The sequence below is a fragment of the Canis lupus genome, chromosome 1, assembly GCF_048164855.1.
Source record: "Canis lupus baileyi chromosome 1, mCanLup2.hap1, whole genome shotgun sequence".
NCBI lineage: Eukaryota > Metazoa > Chordata > Mammalia > Carnivora > Canidae > Canis > Canis lupus.
Genome location: NC_132838.1, coordinates 55,730,631 through 55,756,777, shown reverse-complemented (window position 1 = coordinate 55,756,777; position 26,147 = coordinate 55,730,631). Strand labels below are relative to the sequence as shown.

Sequence of the window (26,147 nt, the reverse complement as noted above, 5' to 3'; positions counted from 1 at the left end):
AAGTAAAGCCTGTTGACAGCACATTTTTAAAATCCAACAGTATGATTTTCACCTGGATAAAAATCAAAAAATCAAATTACTTTTTGTTCTACACCCCATGACTTGGTTGTATTCTGATTTCAGACAGAAGACAGTGACACTGGCATAGAACACTGAACCCTCGGCCAATAGGGATTCAGTGCCCGCTAGGAGGCCCACAGAGTTGGCGGTCTGCGGTGGCACAGGCTGCTTTTTCCCTCTGCCCTCATGCATGTTACCTTGGCACCAGACTTCTGCCCGCTTGTCTTCTTCTTACCTTGTCCTTTATACCTTGGTATCTGAGCATGAGAATAAAATGACATTTTACCACAAAGTAGAAATCTTTACAAAGAAAGTAATTCATCAAACTAATAAAGTTTCCTATGAGAAAAGCTCTCAGGAATGGAAGCCCTGATCAATATGCTCCTTTCTGAAACCCATATTTTTTCTTCTCATTCCTTAATTCTCTTCTTCGAGTGGTTCCACCCGTGTAACTACCGTACCTCACACCTACTGGGTCCCACGTCCACGCTGCGACCTTGCCCTGCCCCACAGCATCTCTGCGCTCCATGGCCAAGCCAGGCCCGGCCTCCAGAGCACTCTCCTCCAGGAGCTGCCCTGGCCTCACCTGGCCTTGCCTCACTCAGGAGCACACAAAGCGGGTTCCTGTGGATGGGGCTGGGCTCCAGGCTTGGCCACAACGTCCCACAGCTCCTAGTGCTCTCCATGGGCACCCAGACCAACCAGGTATGCTGAGAGCCCAAAATGATTCAAAGACCACTGAGAGATAAAAGACAGCTGGCAAGAAAAAGGTGGGGAAAGTGCTTAATCCCCAAATCCACATACCCAGAACTACACAGAACTGCCACCAGAAGGCCTCATCTTGAAATGAGTCCTCCATGGCACTGAGGGCATGGCCGCCCTCACAGGGCCTCTGCTGCCCCACCTCCGGCCTCCGCCACCCCCACAGGCCTCCAGCACTCCCACGGGCAACCCACAGAAGGTGGTGAGAGCAAGTAAGGGGACACCTGGAGGGGATTGCCACTCTCCAAATCCACCTTTTAAAATTAACAGCACTTCTCTGTACTTAAGGCCACATTTCCTAACTGACTTAAAAGATTCTCATCATAATTCTTAGATCTTAAAAATAAAATCTGCATAGAGAAAATATGTCCAAGACTTTAATGTTATCCTGAACACACACCACATGTCAAAGGTTCATAGTGCTAATTTGCTTTACAAAATACTAATTTGCTAAAAAGAGAACTTCCAAACAGCTCAATGCTATAGGTACTGATGTTCTGGTATGTGCATTAATTTTAGCCCCTTCACAGCCGGACATTTTCACAGAAAGCACAGCTTTTTCACAAAGACTCCTGTATCTGACAATTCACTAAAAGGGACTTTTCAAATTTACTCACGACCTTGTTCTCTGTAACCACAGTTACAGCCTCCCATTAGCATGGAGGGAAAACCTTCCCCACAGAGAAGCTAACTAGATCTCAGAGAGGAGGGACACGTACAAACTGCATGATGGTCTCTTTCCTGGGCTGGAAATAAAGCAGAAAATCCTATGATTTGAAAAGATGAAATAAAAAAGATAAAAAGCAAATGCAATGTCACAGACCCAGGGACAAAACAACAGGAACCACTTGGTATCTAAGCCCAGGCACCTGCAAGACAGACATCTAGGCATACAACCCCTGCCCTCTAGGAGTCACCTAATGGAAGAGGCACAACTGTACCGCCAAATCAACACAGGACCAGGAACCACTGGTAAGCGTTGCTCTGACCGCGTACTCAGGGGGGCCTCACCCTAATCCCGCAAGATGGCAATCAGAGCAACAGTCACAACACAACCCGACCCAAACCCATCCTTAGGTGGGACTGGCTGCTGCAACCAGTCAAGAGACAACATGCTCCCTAACAATCACGTTCTACCCATTCTTGTGATCATGGACTTGAAATTTCAGCATTCCACTCAGTATTTTTCTCCAGTATGCCAAATCCCTGAAATCAGAAGGCCTTAACTTTAACAACCCATAAACCACACACACAACATACACACACACACACACACAACCAACCAGAGCACACATATTTTCTTATAAATCCTCAAAATAGTGCATTAATATAAAAAATCATTGTAATTTGCATTCCTAAACTTGTCTCCTATCTACAACATTCAACACAATACTCTGGAACAACAGTCTGGAACCTAGGATCCTCAAGCTAGGAGTTCATAAATGAAAAGTAAATCTTGTCAACTAAGGAAGAAAATTTTCAAAGTATCAAATGAGTCCAAATATCCTAGAGTCCTGTGATTTAACAGAGCATTCCTTTCTATGACACAAAATTCCTAACACTATGAACAGCGTGAAATAATTTTCAATATACACTTCATCAAGCAGAAAAAAGCAATTTCAAGAAACTAAACAGCACTTGCATTGCAAAACAAAACTTGGAACAAGTCAGAGCAAGAGAAAACCAGAGCCCTGTAGATGTCCTTGTGTCCCTGAAGCCGACTCACCTTACTGGGAGCACTGTGTGCACTTGTTTTGCCTTCTGGTGACCTTGGTGGAGAATGTGCATCAGATAGATCTAGTGCACCCTAAAATATTTCACAGTTTAAGGTTAGAACATATTTTAAAGTAAAACGTAAATATACATTATGCCTAATAGATTTTTAGCATCTAAAACCACTACACAATGGTATCTTTAATTCTTTCTAAATAATATAATCGTATTAGATTTTCTCCAATTTTACTAAAACAACAAAAACAAAACAAAACACACTTAGATTCTAATTACCTAAGTATTTCACTCTGTCACCTTTCGCAAGCCACTCAGTCGTCAGTTCAACACACCCTGGCTGGCCTTCCCACACGATCCCTTTGCACCCCGTCCCAGTGACTGCACCAGCACCGGCCAGTGATTCTCATGCATCTAGTCTTTTCACCCTCTCTTGACTCACTTCTCTCCTTCCTTTTGTCACGAGACTATCAAACAGCAGCTCATAAATCACACCACCCTCTTCAAAGAGCCACACTCTCCTTCTTCCTCTGCACATTCATGCTATCGTCTCATCTCTGGCCACCCCACTGCACTGTACCCCACCCTGCAGCATCACAAAACCACCACCTTCAGGGCACCAGCTGGTTGATTCTCAGCACTATGCTAAATGCAAAAGAGAAATTTTTAAATGTTTCTTCAATGGAAATAACCTCTGAAAATTCATCCACTACATCATAAGCAGCTATGTGCACTGTGTGCATATTACATATTGGTTACTTTGGTATAAAAATCCTTCCCATGACTATAGTTTTTACATATGGAAATGTGCTGCTCTTCATGCCTCCTGCTCCTCCCTTGAGCCCCATGACTTCTGGTACAGCACCATCTTCTCCCAGGCTGAAAACCTCATCTCACCTTTGCAAGCTTTTCTTCTTGCCATATCACCCTCTGAGACCCTACTCCTTTGCCATAAGATTAATTTGCCAAATCTTGCTCCTTCTTCCTTTAAAGGAGAATCTTTTTCTGCCCATTTATCTCTGCATTTACTGCCACCATTCCTGTCTAGATGAGCCTTATAGTGGGTTTCACTTCTTCTAGTCTTTGAACGTCTCCCAATTTCACCATCTAACCTTCACAAATTCACCTTCCAAACAAGTACTTCCTCTGTACAGAAGTCTGCAAAAGGTTCCTACTGACCTTGAAATACATCATCTGTTAAGAATCCTCCCCCTCAGGGTACCTGGGTGGCTCAGCTGGTGGAGCATCTAACTCTTGATTTCAGCTCAGGTCATGAGCTCAGAGTCAAGCCCCGCAAGAGGTTCAGTGGAAGTCTGCTTCAGATTCTCTCTCCCTCTCCTTCTGCCCCTTCATCCTGCACGCAAGCACTGTCTCTAAAACAAATAAATAAATCTTTGAAAAAGAAGAAGAGTCTCAGTTGGGCTGGACCCTGCAAAGGCTACAAAGGTGAGACCAAGCCCTTGTCCCCAGCAAAGGCATGATGTGTGGAGAGGGCCAGGCAACGGCAGGCAGCTACCACACCGAGGCAAAGCCAGGCATTCAGTTACAACACCTGCCAGCAGGGAGACAGGAAAATCAAGAGGAAGCATCCCAGAAGGCAGAGGGGAAGACAGACCAGGAATGACAACATTCCACAGTGGGGTATGGGGATGATGCACCATTTCAGGTGGAGAGCAGATGAGAGGACAAGAAAGCAAAAGCCACTTTCAAGTATAAGCAAGCCTGGCTGAAACATATGTTCCACGTTTCAAGAAAAGGCATAAGGCTAGAAAGATGAGTTGACACCACATCACACAGGATCTTAATTAACATCAAGGATGAGAAATCTGGAAACTATCTGGTTGCCATTACATAATGACTACAATTTTTAAAGAGGAAAGGAAAAGATGAAGAGCTGAACTGTAAAATTAAGTCAGCAAGGGTGCTGGATGCAGACTGCTGACAGCACCACCAGAGGGTGCTGCTGACGGGACAGGAGTGACTGACTAAAGGATGCCCTAGATGGGGAGGACACGGGGGCGGCACAGCCAACAACCAAGTGCTGGAATTGTCCATACTGGTGAACATCCAACACCCTGCAAAATCCACTCAAAGTCACGCTAAAGGATGTGGGGAACAGCAACCTCAGTAGTTTTTTTTTTTTTTTTTTAAAGATTTTATTTATTTATTCATGAGAGACACAGAGAGAAAAGAGAGAGGCAGAGACACAGACAGAGGGAGAAGTAGGCTCCATGCAGGGAGCTCGACGTGGGATTCGATCCCAGGTCCACAGGATTACGCCCCGGGCTGAAGGCGGCGCCAAACCGCTAAGCTACCGGGGTTGCCCACAACCTGTTTTTTTTTTGTTGTTTTTTTTTTTTCGCAACCTGTTTTTAAATGCACTTTTGGTAAAAACATCACTGAGTTCAATGGGCTTAATCCACAGCTAGTCTTCTTCTCCAGCAACAGAAGTCAAAGACTAATAAAACCTACAATTTTTTATTTCAGTATAAATGACAGGTTTCCTCTCAAAGTTATAAAAACTAGTGAACGATGGAAGAACCAAAACACCTGTGAGCTCTCAATTTTAAATATGAATTTAACCACTGACTTATATGGGCATACATAAATGCACCACCAGTTAAAATGACATACACCAGTATCAAGAGGGGAAAAGTAGCAAAGAGTGGGTATTTCATAATAGTTTCAAATTTCAAAGTAAAACAATGACCTCTTGAAGCTACAGAAATCCTATCCTGCTCTAAACAGGGCAAATGGATTGGAGAGGCTTCAGATCCACCAGGTAGAAAGACACATGAAGAACACACCGAGTTTTCATTTCCAAATCAACCCAACGAGACAAGCAAGCTCTGAGTGGGTCTCAGTGTGAAGCAGACACCCTGTCTAGCAGCAAAGAGAGAGCGCTCCGGTAACTCAGCTTGCTTTCTCTCACAGCCTGCTATTGGAACCACCTGCTGGAACCACCGGGTACAGGCGGGGTGGGGCAGAGACACCCTCCTGACAGAAGGACACTGAGCCCAGGGCACAGCAGAGAGGCGGCTCCTTGGATTGAAACCAAGGAGTCACAGAAACAGGATCAACATAAACAGAGAAATCTGGGACAAGAACTGGAACGGGGTGCTTACTTGGGAGGAGGTAGATTTTCTGTCTCATATGTATAGCTTTCGCTTTGTTAGAGTGAAGTCTGTTTTTTCACACAAGATTCAAATGTGTTAGTTCATGGGGAGTGGGGGGGGTACGTTTGCTGAAGAGCTGGAGATCATGGTTTCACGCTGGGGAAAGCACTGGGCTAGACACAGGGAGTCACCAAACAGTAATGAGAACAAAATGACAAACAGCGATGATAAAGGCAAATCCTCGGAGATGCCTACACTGCAGGCACTGCTGCCAGAGCCTCCCTACCCTGATCTCCCTCAGTTCTCACCACCCGCCATGAGCTATTACTTCGAGCATCCCCAATCAGTGGTGAAGAACTTCAGAAACGTGGAGGTTAAGTGGCTTAAGGGAGTCACACACAAGGCAGAGCTGGGATATGACCCCATGCAGCCTAGCTCAGAGCCCAGGCTCAGGCTAACATGTCCAGGGAGAGCACAGCAGAGAATGAGGGCCACCAGCACCACAGAGAACTGAACTCATGAGCAGCCAAGGCCAGAAACAGAAGAAAAACACAGGTTGTCACCACCACCACCACTGCTGGCCCAGGAGAGAGTAGGAAGCAAGACTGTCTGGAGTTCTTTACGTTTATGTTGTTTGTTGTTGTTGTTGTTGTTAGTAGCTAGTACAATACCCATAATAGGATAAGCACACACCAAAAACTTGTGAAGGAACTGCAAATGAATGAAATTATAATGTGCAGTTGCAGTGACAACTTGTGCTCTGCAAAGGCTGACTTGCCCCCCCCAGTTCTGGTTCTGCTCCCTGCCCCAGCGCCACCCAACCCCAATGCTCCGCTCTCACTGCCCCCTCCAGCATTCCACCCTACCACCTAGCTCCCTGTAGGCTTCTTAGAACACCTTCCCAGTCCTCTCCTCTCCTCTCAAATAAAGACTGAATTTAACAACATTTCTACTTGAAAAATCATTGCTCCTCTTTAAATCTGAACTCCTAAAATGTGTGGCACTAACCATTTACCATACACTCCCTCTATTATCATAAGCCATCACTTACACGTCCATTTCCTTTCATCAGCGTATTTTATCTCTAATAACTCTTAATTCTTCTCATCCATGAAACCATCTTAAATTTTATCTTTTCATTCAAGGACCCATTTGTTATGTCTTATATGCAACAGGTGCTCAGTCAGGCTCTCCTGACGATCAAAGACTCTAAAACACAATGGGACTCTCCACACAGTACAGCAGTGCCTCACATTCTTACCTATAAACCGGTGTCTGAGACAACTACCATATTGTCCACATCTGTGAAACAGTATCTCCATGCAAAACTAATGTTTGTAAATAGAAATCAGACTGTTAATCTCATTATTGGATTTCTAAAAAAGGAGTAAGAAAGGAAATAGCTAATCAAGAAAACAGGAGTTTGACAATGTTTGGAAACTAAGCACTATCAACAGCTTAAACAGCTTTGTCTATTTTTAAAAAGCCCTTAACCTCAAAAAATTATTAACCAGCCTCTCATTCAGCTCTGTTATGTTTAAAGTAACAAAATGATGACTAACGAGCTGAGTGTTCTCTGCACTTAACATGCACTAACTTGTGCATCAAGCCTCAGGATGCCCACGAGGCAGTCCACTCTCCCCATCTTACACAGGCGGAGCAGGGAGAGGACCCCACATCCAAAGCCAAAGGCTAATCAATGGAGGAGCTGCAGCTGTTTCGACAGAGCCTGGCCCTTGACCCTGATGCTATGTGCCCATCTGCAAAACAAGTGTACCACCAGACTCAGTCTCCAATTTTCATCAAAATGCATATTTATGCAATCTGAGTGTGCTTTGTTTTGTTTTTAAGGAACAGCTTCTTTTCATTTAAACTTTGATTCACTATGTATGCAAAAATCTGCATGGCTATACTGAGTAGCCAATTATTAAAACAGAAGAAGGTAACATAGGCTCGAATTATACTTACCTCCCCATTGGTTGACCCTTTTTCTTTCTGTTGACAACGTCTGATCACTTCTAATAATAAAGGTCCACCCACAGTACCTTCTGCTTCAATAATACCTAGATCTCGGGCTAAATTCTCTCGGCCTTCAAGACCTTGAAACTAAGGAAGAAGTAACACGTGACAAGTAAGACAAAAACTCACAAAAGTATGCACATTATTTTCAGACACTAAAGAAAAATATTTTTGAAACGTAAAGATATCTCTAAACTCAGATCATTTTTCTAATGAATAAAATGCCAATATAAAAAAAATTATATATTTATTTTACCAAATCTCTACATCCAAAGTCTCCATGAATGAATGTAGTTTGACATAATAACAATTCTACAAAACACTCCTTTCAAAGTTCTATGATGCAGATGGGTACCATCTACCTCCAGCTCAGATGGCTTTTTAAGAAAAACAGATAATCAACTACAAAAAACTACATGTAAAACACTAAAAAGTGTCAAATTTTGTTAAGGTTCAGGTTATAATGAACTCATTTGTACCAAGGATGGTTTCAAAGGATAGATGTAAAAATCATTACTCTTACGGTGCTGGTTTCAGGCTGAAAAACGGCCAAGGTGAAGTCAAGATTGAAAAACTGGAGAAACTCTGCAACAAGACTAGCCGCCAGCCGGCCTGCAAAATGAGAGGCGGTGAGCACACCTGTCAGAGCCGTGAGGCCCCTGCACTAACACCAGGAAGTAAGAGTAACTAACTAATTGAAGAAGAAAGGTTTCTAGATTTTTTAAATTATAAATTTATCTTTGATGAACACAAGTAATGAAAATCTCAGTCTCGTGTTTTCATTAGAATCATCAGTTCGAAGCTAACTATTAGTAAGACAACATGACATTTTGTAAGCGGATTAGACTATTCTGCTTCTTATAGTAAAAAGTTTTAACCAAAAATTTTCCATGACCAATAATATTCAAAACTTAACAGTCGTACAATAAAACAATTTTAAAATGAGAACCTATAAGAATCACAGACTTCAAAAAATATCTAAAACTCCTTGGGGCGCTTGGGTGGCTCAGTTGGTGAAGCATCTGCCTTCATCTCAGGTCATGATCTCAGGGTCCTGGGTTAGAGTCCCGTGAGCCCCGTGTCGGGCTCCCTGCTCAAAGGGGAGTCTACTTCTCCCTGTGAGGCTCCTTCCCTCCTCAACTCCTGGGTGGAAGCACATGCCCTCAAGCTCTCTCTCAAATAAGTAAAATCTTTTTTAAAAAAAATTCAACTCTCTTAAATGGAATCAGCAATTGAAAATTCAGAGACAGGGATGACTGGGTGGCTCAGAGGTTGAGCGTCTGCCTTCAGCTCAGGGCATGATCCTGGGATGCCTGGATAGAGTCTCGCATCTGGCTCCCTGCATAGAACCTGCTTCTCCCTCTGCCTATGTCTCTGTCTCTCATGAATAAATAGATAAAAATCTTTTTTAAAAAAAGGAAAAAGAAAATTCAGAGACAGACAAAATAAACAGGAACAAATTACACATCTTACCATCTTTTGTATTTAAAAACTTTCTCAGGCTCTCATTGACTAGAGGAGTTTTGTTCTGTTAAAAAATGAAATATTTTGTCAGGTGTTTATCCTAAAAACAACTACACAATGTGGTTTAATTTTTTGGCAAAGATATAAATAGAATACAGTCAGTCATACAATTATGGTTAAACCCATTCCATAACTATTGATTACTACATGAATTCTTTCATGCTATTTACTCTCTCAGAGCTTATAAAAATGAAACCATACGTGAAAACTTGCAGTTAACTTTTAAATATTTCATAAATTGCTTATTAAACCACTTTAGAAGCTAATCTTCAAATACTCCTGTGAAATCTTATTACTTTAATTACAAAACCAACTGCATTTACTTATATTTATTATTCTAAATCCATGTTGACATTTTGTCATTGTAGGTATCTACCATTTATAGCATGCTTACTGTGAGCAGGACTCAAATTACACACTTGCTATTTGCAGCTCATCAGCAGTATGTAACATGATTTTGTGTAGTGCTTAGGCCAACTTATTCTTGTCATTAGACATTTGAAATACAGGAAAAATATTTCTAGCTCACTTGAGTTTCTTTAAGCAGACTGAATGAATTATAGGTGTAACAGCAGTCTCATGCTCTGTGGATGGGATTATGAATGGTGTAATCACTTTGGAAAGTAGTCTAATAATGTTCTATAAAGTTAGAAGTACCCCAACCCTGTGACCCATCTGTGGGCATTTTCTCAAAAGCAAAGCACAGATCCAAGCAAAGACGTGGACATGAATGCTCACAGAGGCCCTATTTATAACACTTGACAACTGGAAACCAGCCAAATGCCCATCAGCAAATGAACGACTTAACAAACTGTCACATATCCGTACAATGGACACCACACAGGACTAAGACAGAATGAACTATTCCTACAAATGACAATATGAACGAATTTCAAATGCATTATGCTGAATCAATTCAGCCAGATCAAAAACAGAAAAGAGAGTCTGTGCTATAGGATCCCTACGTGTATGGCTCTTAAAATGCATGGGATGGGTAGCCTTGGAGTGTGTGGCAGGGAGGAAGTCTTGGAGGGTCAAGTACAGGTACACAATCTTGACTGTTTCCATGGTTGCATAAATGTTAAAATGTAATACACTGCACATCTAAGTACACTGAGTTTACTATAGGTCAACTGCACTTCAATAAAGTTGTTTTTCAAAGACTCAAAAAAGACAAGGAAGGACGATCACAAAGGTCCTTAGTAGGCTGGTCTAGGTAATTTTAAGACATTGACTCAACTGAAATACTTAAGGAAAATGGAGGGACAAGATCGGATATGTATTATAAACAACTAAACCAGGAGCACTGCAGAGAAACGACTTCAGGAAGATGCTGAGGGACACAACTGAAGGGGAGACTGGAGAGAAGGAAGGGGTAAAGTAATCTGCAAAAGCAATAGCGAAGCACACGCTAGGAGGGCAGGAGAGAATCTCCTTAGACATCTCAGGTACAGAGCTGACAGAACCAGGCGACAGAGCAGACACACAGAGGAGCAAGGTCCAGGTGACGCTCAGATCTGCTTGGACAAAGAGTGGTCCCCATAAGCCAGACCACTCTAGCAGGTAGTGTCACATCCAGGTCTGATGCTCATGGCACGGCTCAACAATACAGGGCTGAAGTCACTGGTAGAATTAAGGTCATCCAGGGAGAGAACACAGAATGAGAGCTACTGGATAATAGCTCCAAGGACTGGAATCAGGGGTAGAGAAATAGAAACTAAGGAATGCTCAAAATGAAAAAAGAAAAGAGAACAGAAAGTCCCAAATATCAAGGGAGATTTTCAGGAAGGAAAGGAGGAATTAAGAATTTCAGATGCAACAAAGAACAACTAAATTAAGAACACAGGTAAGAAGTAAAACATACTCCATAAAAAGATTCTTCTTGATCCCATAAAGATAATTCCTTACATGTAATGGATTTAAGGCGAGTGGATTTAAGATGTTAACGGCTAAACAGTGCCTGGAACATAAGAAAGACACACGTATTCTTTCCAAGTTCGGCTGTGAGGGAAAAAATTGAGGAGTATTAAAAGCAAAACATGGATTAAAGAAAACAGCTATCTCCTTGAGATCTAAATATGCTTCTATGCTCAAGGAAAGAACCCACAGAAAGGGAGAGGCCAAAGGCACAGCAAATGGCTGAGGAGCTGGGTATCTAGAAGTCAAAACCCAGAGAATGTGACTATTCTTAGACTAAACAGAGACTCCTCCACTAAAACATGTAGGAAAATGGTATGAATAAATACATACAGGGTAGCTTTTTCTGAATTGAGTGATGGATTGCAGGGGGTGGGGGGGGGGCGGGATGCAATACAGAGTTAGGACCTGATGCTCCTATTTCCTTGTGAAGGAAGAAACGAGGCCAGCTGTTCAGAGTGCAAGGAACAGTGAGGATAAGTGGGAGGTGCTGAGTGAAGAGGACTCAGCCTGCACAGACCTTCGCTGAGGCTGGTACCCACCACTGAATCACAGTAGTGATCCAGTGCTGGGGGACTACTTAATGCATACACACCAAAGCAAGGAGGGGAGGTTAGTTTGCTCAATTAAATGACATTTGCAGTTTTTTCCAGAGCAAGTATGGCTGAAGATGAAGCAGGTGCAGTTTCTTAGACATGAACTGCAGGGTCCAGAGAAGTCAAGAACAGAAGGCGACTGAGAGAAGACGGACACCTGGACAAAAACAGAAGAGAACTGAAGCACTTTGTGACATTAAAGAAATGAAGAAGAGATGAGACATATTTGTCATAGGAAGGTGAAGACCTTCCTTTAGAAGGGTTACAGACGGATTCCTGCTGACAAGTTCCAGGATATTTATTCACAGTAGTGGGAAGACATGATAGAGGAAAAAAACTAAATACACTTATATGAAGAAGTGAGTGGACTTTGGACAGTGAGACAGACCACACTGAGCTTAAAGTAAATGGGTGGTCAGAGAGTGGAGAACAGTTGCATCCTATATTCCCTGCACCTGCTGGGCATCCACAGCGCACACTGCTGTAGTAACAGTGCTGCAGACTCAGGGACAATGAAACCCGTGCCTCACAGAGCTCCTACGACCTTGTTTTTCAGATTTCCCCTATGGAAATGCACCTCCACCACCCAAGATTCAGTATGGGCCCCAGAATGACTATAGCACCTGAACTTTTTTTTTAGGTTACCCCAGAATTCTAAAACACAGACAGAAGGAGAATAATCTTGCCTGTGTTCCAATAGTTAAAGAAATTACTCCTTACTAGTTCAAAACCATCCCCGGCTACACACGAATACAAGTACTACTATTCCAGGACGGCGACTAAGTGATCAGAAATTAAACACAGGTGAATGTGGCAATATTAAAATTTGTAGATTTCATACCTCTACTTTTTCTTGCTCTTCTAGTGCTAAAAACACAGCTGCTCGTAGTTCAGCCTTTAAAAATAGGAGGGAAGGAAAAAAACAAAAATTGTTTCAAGGCAATTTTCATGGCAAGAAGTGCATATACGACATATGTCCACAGGCACCAGCCCCATCGTCTAGCAGCCCAAAAGCGAAAACTAACGCGACCCCAGCGCCTAGCGGGCAGGTGCGGAGGGGTCCGAGGGCGCCCTGAGATGCTCTCCCGCACAGAGCCCAACGCTCGTCCCCCCCCGCCCGGCGCTGCCCCCGCGCCCGCCGCCGCCGCAGCTCCCAGTATCCCCGCGCGGGGAGAGCACCCCCGGGCTGGGTGAGCCCCCACCCCGCAGGGAGCCGCCCCTCGGTCCAGTCCCCGCGCGGCGTCCCCGCCCCCCTCCAGCCCCAGGTCCCCGGCCCCGCAGGGAGCCTCCCCCACCCCCCGGTCTGTCCCCGCCCCGCCCCCTCCACCCGGCCCCGCAGGGAGCCGCCCCCCGAGGCTGTCCCCGCGCCCCCCTCACCCCGATCCGGCCCCGCCCCCAGCCCCGCAGGGAGCCGCCCCCCGGGCCTGGCCTCGCCCCCAGCCCCGCCCCCAGCCCCCGGCCCCGCAGGGAGCCGCCCCCCGAGGCGGTCCCCGCGCCCCCCCACCCCGACCCGGCCCCGCCCCCAGCCCCGCAGGGAGCCGCCCCCCGAGGCTGTCCCCGCGCCCCCCCACCCCGGCCCGGCCCCGCCCCCAGCCCCCGGCCCCGCAGGGAGCCGCCCCCCGAGGCTGTCCCCGCGCCCCCCCACCCCGGCCCGGCCCCGCCCCCAGCCCCCGGCCCCGCCCCCAGCCCCGCAGGGAGCCGCCCCCCGAGGCTGTCCCCGCGCCCCCCCACCCCGACCCGGCCCCGCCCCCAGCCCCCGGCCCCGCAGGGAGCCTCCCCCACCCCGACCCGGCCGGGACGCGGCCCCGCGCCTCTTTGTGACGCCCGCTGTCGGCCCTGGCCCTGCGGCCCCCGACGCGGCCGGCGTCCCCGCGGCGCGGCCCAGCCCACCTTGATGCGGTTCAGGACCCCGCTGTTCTCCAGCGTCTGCACCAGCAGGTCTCGCAGCTCCGTGTCCTCCTCCGGCACCACCGCGGCCGCCGTCGCCGCCATCTTGCTTCTCCAAGACAACCGCCCAAGCCGCGCCAACGGCCAACGGCCGCCGCAGATTCCGCACGGCGCGCGGCGACGTGGCCGAGGCCACGCCCCCCGCGCCGGCGCGCAGCCCGCCCCCACGTCGGGGGCGGGGCCTGGGTGGGCGGGGCCTGGCGGGCGGGGCGGGGCCTGGCGGGCGGGGCGGGGCCTGGCGGGCGGGGCGGGGCCTCCGGCTCCGGGAGCTCCCAGGCTGGCGGTCCCGGTGGCTGCGTCGCCCTGCGGTGCCTCGTCCTTAAAATTGTATCACATCGCACGCAGGAGTCAGTTTTTTGCTTTGAGGGTCAGACGTGTTCCCACCGGGCAAAAGGGACACCCAGACCTGCCAGCCAGCCTCGGACGGGGCGGGGCAGGCAGAGGGTCGGTGTCTGGGGCACCTGAGTTGGTCCCCGTGTGCGGCTCCCGGTGCAGACACGCCGCACCGGGGAAAGTCCTGACGTCTGCCTCCTTTCCACCGTGCAGCCGAACTGTGTGCACGTACGCGGAGGTACGTGCGTGCACGCGCTCACGCGCAAAAGGCTGCACGCACAGGCCTGCATGCGAATATGGCAATGTGCTGATCGAGAGAGAGCATGTGCAAACACGCGTGTGTGTGCAGCGCGCTCACCGGGAGAGAGACAGCCCGTCATGCATGCGTGTGTGTGCACGCGCACTCACCAACAGAGCCCGTACACACTTGCGTGCGTCATTGTGCACGCGCTCAGGGAGGGCATGCGTGTGTGCACGCTCACAGGGAGATGTCCTGGATACACTAGAAGAGGGTGGAGGGAGCCTTGCTACTCAGTGTCCCTTATAGGAACCGTCAGTTATCAGGAGAAGAGTGGTCCACGGGGCAGAATCGTGGATTACAGGCCCCAACAAGGAAAACTGGACTGCTCCTCATACCAAAAAATCCACCACAGCTACAATTCAGCCAATGAGAAATCATCTCCACCTTGAACTCTTGCTTTTTTCCAAAGGACTTTGGTTCAGAACATCTCCCAATTTCCTCTTTCTTCTCCATAAAATAGCGTTCCTCTCCTTTGTTTGGAGGACTTGCCTATGGTTTTGCCATAGCTTGCATGTCCTAAATTGCAGTTCTCTGTTATTCCCAAATAAACCTATTTTTGCTGGTAAAAAAAAAAAAAAAAAACTGACTTCTGTTTTTGAGGTTAACAATACACGGATGTATGTGTATGTACACGCGCACACAGAAAGCGCACACATTTGCACTGGGTACAATGTATTTTACATGGATGTTCTTTATGCTCTGTATGTTTCAATGGTTTTGCAATAATATGTTGGGAAGCTGAGGGAATCCAGAAGTAGGAGGAAGCTAAGTAAGAAAAAGTGCAGATTCTAGAACCCTACCCTGGGGATCCTTCCTGGGTCTGCAGTAGGTCCTAGGAATATTTTCACAGCCCAGGTGACTGTGATGGGGGGGGTACTCTGCAGATTATTATGAGAAACGGTGCATATAAGAAAGAAAGCAGAAGTGGAGGTTTCCCATCTCATCAGCTCTCCTCCCCACCAGAGTGTTAAAATTGGTTTATCTTTCTAAACAACCTTATATAGAAATGTTACATAGACACATACTTCTCCCCTTCCATAATCCGCATCCTATTCTTACTTTTTAGTTTACTAATATCACTTAATAAATCCTGACCACGTTTTGATATTTGTACACACAGATTCTTTTTTTTAAGGTTATTTATTTATTTGTTTGTTTATTCATGAGAGACACAGAGAGAGGCAGAGACACAGGCAGAGAGAGAAGCAGGCTCCATGCAGGGAGCCCCACGTGGGACTCGATCCCGGGTCTCCAGGACCATGCCCTGGGCCAAAGGCAGGCGCCAAACCACTGGGTCACCCAAGTGTCCTTGTACACACGGATTCCACCTCCTTCTTTAACTCCTGCATAGTATTCTGTTGAAGGGTATTCCATACACTACTTCTTGTTTTGTTCACATTTGTTCTGTTTGTTGTGGAAGTAATGCATAGTGATGGTTAAAAATACGAACAAAAGGCACTTGTGATGAGCACCAGCTGACGTATGGAAGTGTTGAGTCACTATAGCATACACCTGCAACTACTATAACCTGTATGTTAACCAAACAGAATTAAAATAAAAACTTAAAAACTATGATTGTCCTAACACGTAAATTATTTATCATTAAGTATTTATAAAATATTTCTGAGGAACCTATCAAAAAAAATCCAAACAAAATGGGGAAATATTAAAAGTAACAGTGTCCACATCCTTCCTGCAGTTACCTACCCTCACCCAATACCACACTCTAGACCTACCCACCATTAAATTTGTTTTCCTTCCTCTGCTTCTTTTCGTGATAACTCTGAATACTATACTCCTACATCCTGACTCATCAACCATGAATGGTGCCTTCCAAAGAATGAAAATGTATTTTCCAACTTCTAATTCTTAAAATTATGTTACTTTTAATTGTGCTGGTGAGGATTTTGTGACTCTAAACTGGCTACCTAAATCATCATTTACCCATTTACACATCACCTCTTAGCTCCCTGCTATGGGAAGTGAGGAAATGAGTACATTTGTGCTCTCTCACCTCCCCTCTAATGTTGTCAGTTTGATTCTTATTTTTACACTGTCAAGAATGTACATTCTTTCCCTAATTCACATCTTTCAAACTTTCTCCCCAGGTTGACCAAAAAACAATGGATTCATAATATTAGGGGTAAAACAGGTCTGTTAGGCAAACCCCATATGCCTTGGAAATTAACTCTTTCCTGCATCCAGAGCCAACCTCCAACTGCCAACCCCTGAGACGATTTGCCTCCTGGCTTTTCTGACCACCAGAGCCTGCGCTGCCTGCTGCCTACATTTGGGGAAGGCCTGAAGTGCCAGGGAAACACTCTCCTGAGAGCACCTCAACTACTGACTGTGACTGCATAAGGACTCCCACCTTACTCCCCAGTTGGGGTGTATACAGTGGTTCTATGCTGGCTCCTATGGTTCAGGTCTGCGCTAGTTAACGTAGCGCAGCCTTTATTGCTTCCCTAACCTGCAGTGTCCCACTGCCCCACTTCCTCTCCCGTGTTTCCTGAGACCCCCTCTCCTATACACTGATCACACTCACATCCTTGTTTCATGGTCCGCTTCTGAGACACTCAAACCAAGACAGGTAGACCAGCTTCATTCCCTAAGGATGGGGCCCCGGAACTGGATCATCCACCAGCCAAGTGGCAGCAGGGAGCCACTGTCGCTGTCTGCCAGGTGGCCGGTGGCCTGGCATGGTATAGAAGCTGTGCTGGTAGGACTTAAGTGGGAGAGGACTTGTGGAAGGAGGCATTGGCTTGGGCCATCTCTCTAGCATTGAAGACAGGTGTAATGGTAATTTTAAAGATTCCAGAGTCAGTTTTTTTCTAATGATATTAAAGTGCTGAAGGAAGAAGATAACAGGTTCAAATCAGCCAATTCTCAACCTAGGGCATGGTGTAAAAACTACCCTGTCAGCCAGAAACTCCCATGACACCACATCTGCAGCTTGAAATCCTCTATAATAGGAAACTCTATGGAGATTAGCAAATGCTATAAATTAAGGCTTTTTTTTTTTTAACAGAGAGACAGTTGTTAAGCATTTACTAGCACACCTTTGCATTCACTAGGCTTCATCCAAGGATTTATACTGCTTGTTCATTCTCAAAGCCTCTAGTCCTCTCTAAGCTTCAGACTCCTTAGCTGGGAAGTATTAACCTACCTCACAGAGTTCTGTGATATAAAATGAGACAGTTTGTTGGAAATCACATCTATTTCCTGATATTGAAAAAAGACTTATTGGGAAGTTGGCTTTTGAGATTGGCCTTAAGGAGAACCAAAAACAGAAGTAAGGTCATTCCAAATGTGAAGGTTAACAGGAGTCAGAGAAAGGGCTGGGAAGTCGGGCCCATGCTGGTAAATGTGGATCTGATCTGTAAGAACCAGGACCCATGAGAGAAAGTGGGAGCCAGTGGGTCTGGAAAAAAAATGAGAGGAAATTACTAAGTGTAGACTTTAGGTGGAAGGACACTGAGGAATGGAATCGAAGTTAGTGACAGAAGCACAAGGGGGAGAGGGTTCCACACAGATAATGGTGGGTTTTCTGGGGAAGGAGGAGAGTGAGTGTCTTATGAACACCTAGGCTTGGATATCCAGGAGGCAGTTGGAAACCCATTTGTCAGCACCTTACGCTGAACCCTGGCTGTGGAAGGTGGTAAGAAGATCCGTTCTTTGAGTCAAGGAGCTGGCCAGCCCAAGCATCCAGATGGATGACCAACTCCTGTGACCTGTATGAAGATCCCAATGAGGACTCTGGGAGGGACAGGGCACCCCCGGTGAGACACACAGGACCACACCATGAGGCTTGCTGATAGCAGAGGAAGAAAGAGGCATTCCAGGCCGATGGAGAACGGACCAGAACTCCATGGCCTAGAGTGCAGGGAGGTTTCGGGGAGAGTAGGGGGGCAGTGAGCTGGACATGGAAGCCACTGGTCACCGAGGCCTTTACCCACCCACTAATCTGGCTCAACCTCTATCTTGAAGGGATGAAAGTGTGGTAGCCATAGTTTTAAAAGCAATGTGGTATTATTCCTTTGGATTTTATGAAGTGTCCAGAGCAAGGGGCAGTGGGAATTAGTCCAGCAGCACAGAGAGAATAAAGACAGGCCTGAACTCCGCTCAGAAGAGAAGGCTCATTATCAGGAATTCTAAGCAAACTCGACCAAAATTTGCTGTGTCGATTGCATTATTTCGTTAGCTATCCAGGAGAAAAATCTCCCTGATTTCTTTCTGTATGGAATAGCTCAGAATCCTTTGAATATATTGCCACATGCCATGTAAAAAAGAGAAAAAATTAACGTATTCTAAATTTTTATAAAAGAAAGAATATGTTTCTAAAAATCCGTTGGCTATTGCAATATACATTTCTTTTCTGACCTGGTTATGACCCAGAATGGCATCACATATACAGAGGGTCTTCATTAGAAAGTCATCGCTCACTGTCCACAATAAGCCATAATTTAAGCTCCGTACCTGAAATCAGTAAATTCTGCAAGATAACCACGAAGACCATGTATTATCATTACTATTACTGTGATTGCAGAGACTCAGCTGGATCTCAGAAGATATGCCTGAGATTCCAATCCTTACTTGGGAAGCAAAGGTAAGAAGTTATGAGGCTCATCTCCTGAATCACTGAAATTAGGGAAGAGGAGAGGAGCTTTGCCTAACGCCCTGGCCAACCAGTAGGTGCGTGTTACAGGGGAGACCTAAATATGCTAAATAATGAGAAGGGCAACACAGGATGACAGGAGGAGCATGTGCTCAGCATGTAGTGGGGGTTCAGTGACTGTTCACAGCAGAGAGAAATGAATGAGAGAAGGAGGGATGGAGTGATGGGGAGAGGAAGGGGGAGGAAGTGATGGGGAAGGAGAGTGGGAGGGGAGTGATGGGGAGAAGGAGGAAGGGGAGGGGGTGGGAAAGGAGTGATGGGGCAGGGGCAGGGGAGAAGCAGAGCTAGAGGGGAGAAGAGAGGAGAGGGAGGGGGAGGGAGGAAGTGGTAGGGAAGGGGAGGGAGGAAGTGGTGGGGGAGGGGAGGAGAATTGATGGGAGGGGGAGAGGGAGAGGCACAGAGGAAGTGGCCTGGAGGGGTGATGGGCAGGGGAGGGGGGAGGGGGGAGGAGAAAGTGGTGGGGGAGGGGAAGACAGAAGTGGTGGTGGGGAGGGGCCCTGCTCTGACCAGCTGACTGGAGAAGCCAGCTGTTATTTGGCCTCTTCTAGGTCTGCAGCTAGACTTCCTCTTTCCGCTAAACCACAATTCTCCATTTTGTTTCTTCCAGCAGCTTTAGAAGATCACTTTCTAAGCCATGGGGGTGTTATTTCAATAACTTCTTTATCCAAAGAATTACTGTAACTCCTTACCTCCTCCCAGAGAGTAGTTGACAAGTGGGGAAATTTGCCCTAAACTGTGTGGTTTTCCTGTGGTGAAGGCCATAAAGTGGGAGCTCTGTCCGAAAGCACCCAAAATTTCCTTGGGCAACTTGAGGCTGACGATATCACTAAATGTACATTCATAAATGTGAGATTTTTAATACCGTTGCTTAAATTTTTACTTAGTAATTGAAAGGAAACACACTATTGAAGTCAAAGAATGAGCCAAAGAAGCTTTACATTAAGGAAGAAGACGTGGAAAATGATTCACTGATGGTCTTGGGAGGTGAGAGAGCTAATAATGTATTAATCTCCCTACGTCACCAAAGCTGATGGATTAAAGGTTAAAAAATATTTAACATGAAAAAAAAATTAAAATAAAACAATGAGGGACATGTGGGTGGTTCCGTGGTTGAGCATCGGCTTTCAGCTCAGGTAGTGATCCTGGGGTCCTGGGATCAGTTCCACATGGGGCTCCCCACAGGGAGCCTGCTTCTCCCTCTGCCTATGTCTCTGCCTCTCTTTATGTGTCTCATGAATAATAAAATATTTTAAAAAATGAAACAATGAAAAAGACGCCCTTATGTGCTTCCCATCTAACTTGTTGTACTCACTAGTCTGTGTTTTTTGGGAGAACACTGCACAGCTGGTACTTTTGCTTTATCCAAGCTACTCAATAAATTGCTCTTTTTTTTTTTTTACAGCTTTATTGAAGAATAACTCATATACACACATTCATTCATTGAAAGTGTACAATTCAGAGCATGGGGGGGTGCAGTCCTTAATTTTGGCTCCGGTCATGATATCAGGGTCTTGAGATCGAGCCCCACAGTTGGGCTCTGTGCTGGGGGTGGATCCTGCTTGGGATTCTCTCTCTCCTTCTCCCTCTGCCCCTCCCTCCCTGCCAGTGCACACACTCTCTCTCTCTCTCAAAATAAGTAAATAAAAATAAAGTGCACAGTTTAATAATTTTAGTATAGTTATGGAGTTGTACAACTTCACCATACCGTAATTAGATTTTTTTTTTTTTTTTGGCTTCACTACAAGGAATCCCACACCCTTTAGCAGTCATGAAAGCCCAAGGCAGCCACTAATACATTTTAGGTCACTGTAATTTTGCCTGTTCTGATCTATCCCTATAAATGGAATCATATAACGTGTATTCTGCTGTGACTGGTCCCTCTCACTTAACATCATGTTGTCAAGGGTCATTGGTGTTGTAGCCTGTGTCTGATTTCATTTCTCACAAAGGAGGATGTGTTACTATTACTACAGGGTACTGCTCCATTGCCCGGATACATTTATTTATGTGTCTATTTATCAGTTGACTGACACTTTGGTCTTTTTCTAGCTTAGGCTATCATGAATAACAGTGCAGTCAACAAGTCAAGTTTTTGTGTGAGCATATACTAATTCAGTTGTGACTGACACCTAAAAATAAAGACAACTTGCCTTACAAGAAAAGAAAGGTCTGGACCCAGGCTGCAGAAGTGAAGGGGCATGGAAGATGGTTTGAGAGACAGAAACGAGCCACAGATGCAAACTCTTTACCCAGATTCTGAGAATGAATTCTGGAGACTACCATAGGGAAATTCCTTTAGACACCCCACCTGCATGTTCTCAGCAGAGATGGGCCGTGATCCTTCCACATCCCAGAGCTGAAGTTATATACTGCGTGTGGAGGAGTCGTGGAGTCTGTACTCAGGAGGGCCGGTGCTTTCTCTCTCGAGGCCAGCCATCCTGTGCTTGTGAAGGTCAGGAGCACTTAGACAGAAGTAGGCTCTCGATGGCCTAGGGGTTTCCACAAAGTTTTTAGAGATTGTGCAGAAGACAGTGACATACTGGGAAAAGAGAGGAACCCTGTCTTTCCACCCATTGGGAAAGACTTTTCACTACACCTTGCTGAAATCACTCAGTTCATGATTCCAACAAGGACATACTGATAACAGGTTGCGTAGTGGTTAAAAGCGTGGACGTTTGAACCATGCTGCCCAGTTCAAATCGACTTCCTAGGTACGTTGGCTGCAACAAGTTTCCTGATCTCTCTGTGCCTCATTTCCCATTTGTAAATGGGGTAAAAGTCTGTGTGCATGGAACATGTGCAGTTAAAAAGATTGCTAGATAGCATCGAATGTCCAGAACACAGAAGACACAATTAGACTGTGGTCTACTACTCGATCTTGTGTATCCGCAGCCTCATTTCATTTCCTCCGTGGTCCTCTGAGCTAGTTTTTTTAAAAAATATTTTATTCATTTATTCATGAGAGACACAGAGAGAGAGGCAGAGACAGAAGCAGGCTCCCTGCAGGGAGCCCGATGTGGGACTCCATCCCAGGTCTCCAGGATCAGGCCTTGGGCCAAAGGCAGGTGCTCAACCACTGAGCCACCCAGATGTCTCTAGGCTTTGGCTTTTTAACTCCCTTTTACACATGAGGTAACTCAAAATTTGGTGGTTCACCCTCAGCCACACCTGCTATCTGGTTCCTGTGATGTTTTGTGGAAATTTCCCTCCCCCCATATTTATGTGATGTAAACTTAAATAAAATAAAATAAATAAAATAAAATAAAATAAAATAAAATAAAATAAAATAATAAAATACAGGAAAAAATGATTGAATGAAGGCAATATGGATTGCAAGAGCTAGGAAAGGTGTTTCCACCTTTGCAAAGACACCATTGCAGCCACCAGAGGGCGGTGTCCACAAGGACACATGGCAGGGGGCCTCCTGGCTGGATATTTGTCATTAACTGCTCAGAGATATTGATGTGAAAGCAGATGGCTGCTGGCATCAGTTCATGGACTGAGGTCTTTAAATGAGATATTTTTCAATACTTAGAACAATGAGATATCCTTCAATACTTAGAACAACGTGAAAATGTTGTTCTGCTTTCCACTATGTCTATTTATTTAGCTTTATGGTATGTAGCCCTCTTTATGAATTTATTTATTTATTTTTTAGGTCTTTTTAGGGACGCCTGGGTGGCTCAGCGGTTGAGCGTCTGCCTTTAGCTCGGGGTGTGATCCTAGGATCCGGGATCAGGTTCGAGTCTCGCATCGGACTCGCTGCATGGAGCCTGCTTCTCCCTCTGCCTGTGTCTCTGCCTCTGTGTGTGTGTGTGTGTGTGTGTGTGTGTGTGTGTGTGTCTCATGAATAAATAAATAAATCTTTAAAAAAATCTTTTTAAAAATTTTTAACATAATCTCCACACCCAGCACTGGGCTTGAATCCAAAACGCCAAGACCAAGAGTCTCATGCTCCACCGACTGAGCCAGCCAGGCGCCCCTACATTTTACGAATTTAACGATCTTGTTGCTAAGTGCATGTGTACCCATAATTAATGGGTAAATATTCCATAAATCAGTGTGTGGTACATTCAAACCTTGTAAATGTACATTCTCTTTGCTTCAGAAGCTGTGTACTACTCACATTTGAAGATTTTGGATTTTTAAAAAATTACTTTCAATTGCTATTACTTTTGATTCACTATTTTCATCCATTAGTTAAATATCTTTGACATTGAAGCTCGGAATTCGACCAATGTATTTGGGCTAAAATAAATTAATTAAAACCAGGAGAAGGCACATGGGTGGCTTAGTCTGTTGAGTGTCAGACTCTTGATTTCTGATCAGGTCATGATCTCGGGGTCCTAAGATGGAACCCACAGGGAGTCCCACATCAGGCTCTGCCTCCAGTAGGAACTCTGGTTGTCTCTCTCTCTCTGTCTGTCTCTCTCTGCTCTTCCCCTAGCTGGCATGCTCCCTCACCCTCTCTCAAATAAACAAATAAAATCTTTAAAAACAAAGCAAAACAAACCCAAAACACTCATAAGATGCCAGTACTATTTTAATTTCCAAATGGATGAAAATTCATTAGCTACAATGTGAGTGAAACAAAATTGCTCTAAAGAAAAGATTCACAGAGGTTTTACTCTCAGTTTTGGAGGGGGAAAAGCCTTTGGCTCAGGGTGTGATCCTGGGGTCCTGGGATCAAGACCCACATCAGGCTCCTTGCAGGGAGCCTGCTTCTCCCTCTGCCTATGTCTCTGCCTCTCTCTCTGTTTCTCATGAATAAATAAATAAAATCTTTTTGAAAAAAATCTAATAGAAACAGAAAGAAAAGAGAAATCTACGAATAGATGAGGCAACAGCAAGCAGTAAAGGAGACTAAGACAGAGTTACATCAAATCGAGTGAGTACAAGTCCAACCTCATCAGCTGGGGAAGCCCAGTGCAACAGCCAGGTTGGGGTCCAATTGAAACGCCTTTGCGGAGCGTCCACTCTTCAGGTGAGACTTCCTACCAACCATCCCCATGAGGGCCGTATTTATAGGACAAATGACAGGGTCTCAAGTTAAACATTTGTTTACCTACGTGCAGTGTGGAGCGAGCTGCATTTCTATGTTATCATGACTTTATATCTCCAAAGAGCCTGGGCAAGGCATGCTTGCCTCCCCTCCTGGATTCCATTCCCCAGGGGGGACCAGCTCAGCCTGGAACTGAAGGGGATGTAAGGCAAGATTTACAGCTTTTGGCATCCAGACCAGAAAGGCCAGTTCTGACCTAGAGGTCAGCAAATGTTCACTAATCAGGCTACCGAGGTCACTTATACAGCATGAGTCCCCCAAAGAAGATTCCTTAACCTGACTACCTATGTGCAGGTCTGGGTGATCAGTTATGCAGGACAAAAGCCTCCAGCCATACAAGACAAAAATTAGGTTGATTTAATTGATGAATCTAAAAAATACTCATGAATATTAAAATACACACAACACACAAAGATCAGGATATATCCATTGAAAAAACTCCTTAACCTCTTAAAACTCCTTTCATATATATTTGCATATATATGTACCAAACTCCTCTTTTTGCTTTTGACTTGTATTTTATTTAATTTTTTTAATATTTATTTATTTATTTATTTATTTATTTATTTATTTATTTAAGAGAGAGAGAATGAGCAGGGGAGGAGCAGAAGCAGAGGGAGAAACAGATTCCCCAATAAACCCCTGCTTATTCCCTGACATGAGCCTCTATCCCAGGACCCTGATATCATGACCTAAGCAGACAGCAGACATTGAATTGAGCCACTCAGATGCCTCTCCCCAATGACTATTGAGATTGCATGTCTTTTCATTTGCTTACTAGCTGTATGCATTTACCCTTCTGAGATTCTTGTTTGCTCATTTTTGCATTAGGTTGGCTTTCACTTATTGATTTCTAGAAGTTCTTTATATATTACAGATACCGATCCTTTTTCAGTAACATGTGTTGCATATTTTGGTTTGTCTCTTCAATTTCTTAGTGTCAGAAATTTTAAATCTTAATACAGTTACCATCTTCTGGTTACTACTTTATGGACTTTAAAAAAAAAATTTTAAGATTTTATTTATTTATTCATGAGGAACACAGAGAGAAAGAGAGAGGCAGAGACACAGGCAGAGGGAGAAGCAGGCTCCATGCAGGGAGCCTGATGTTGGACTCTGATCCCTGGTCTCCAGGACCATACCCTGGGGCAGAAGGCGGTGCTAAACCACTGAGCCCACCCCCCCACCCCACCCCACCCCCCTGGGCTGCCCCTGTTTTTCAAAAGCCTTGTGTAACCCAAGATTAGAAATATCTGTTTTCTTCCAGAAGTTTTAAAGTTTTGCTTTTTCATATTTAAATTTTTAATCTAAAATTAATTTTTGTGTATGGAGTGCAGGTGGGATCACATTTCATTTTTCCACATACCTAACCAATTATCCCAGCATTACTTATATTGAGGGGGCCTTTCTTCGCCCATTTGCCTGCCAGTGTGGTCTCTAACATAAATCACAGTTGCATACATACATACATGAGTTAACAACAGTTAAATTTTTGTAACTGTGTAATATGTTTTGATGTAGGATAGGGCAATCTTCCACTTCATTCTTTTTCAGGAATGCTGTGGCAATTCTTGGGCCTTTACTCATCCACACAAGATATTAGATTAGTTTATCAATTTCCTTGAAAATACTTACTGGATTTTGACTGGGTTTTGAGCTTTAACCTTCAAAATAAAACTGCCAGTTATTTTACTAGCAAAAAAAATGGGCTTATGCAGGAACAGCTGAGAACTGCAAACCCGAATATGCACGCTAGGGCAAAACCACAGGCAGGTCCAGAGAACAAAGAGGTGCATGACTTCACAGGGGAAAAGGCCAGAGGGAGGGCCTATTATAAACAAAAAGTGGATTGGATGAAACAGAGAGTTTGAAGGATCGTGGCTTCTCATTGATTGAACTGTGACCACCTCTCATTGGCTGGGTGGTTGCTAGGGGGAAGAAGAAGCTTTTCTTCCCCGGCTGGGATAATAAATTAGTAGTTTAAATGGTATAGACTTGCAAGGTGGTCCCTTTCAATCTGTAATTGCTGACAAGTGGTGGGGCCCGAGAGCTCCCCCTACTGGTCTCGCTCTGCATCCTAAAGAGGTTGCCTTGACTGATATTTCAC

The 26,147-nt window shown here is 45.1% G+C and overlaps 1 protein-coding gene across 6 annotated transcripts in view; it reads right to left on the bottom strand.

Annotated features, from left to right (window-relative positions):
• The window catches only part of CEP43 (centrosomal protein 43), a 29,746-nt gene extending 15,967 nt beyond the window's left edge, over positions 1–13,779 (bottom strand). Inside the window, exons 1-7 of one of the 6 annotated variants that reach the window (XM_072830611.1) lie at positions 13,613–13,779; positions 12,564–12,617; positions 9,159–9,213; positions 8,203–8,297; positions 7,635–7,772; positions 2,549–2,629; positions 258–317 (exon numbers count right to left, since the gene is read on the bottom strand). In XM_072830611.1, coding sequence (XP_072686712.1) covers positions 258–317; positions 2,549–2,629; positions 7,635–7,772; positions 8,203–8,297; positions 9,159–9,213; positions 12,564–12,617; positions 13,613–13,714 — 585 coding nt within the window. In that variant the 5' untranslated portion in view covers positions 13,715–13,779. The remainder of the gene's footprint in view (positions 1–257; positions 318–2,548; positions 2,630–7,634; positions 7,773–8,202; positions 8,298–9,158; positions 9,214–12,563; positions 12,618–13,612) is intronic. The other 5 variants (XM_072830602.1, XM_072830621.1, XM_072830638.1 and 2 more) reach the window with 5 other exon arrangements.
• Positions 13,780–26,147: the final 12,368 nt, after the last annotated feature.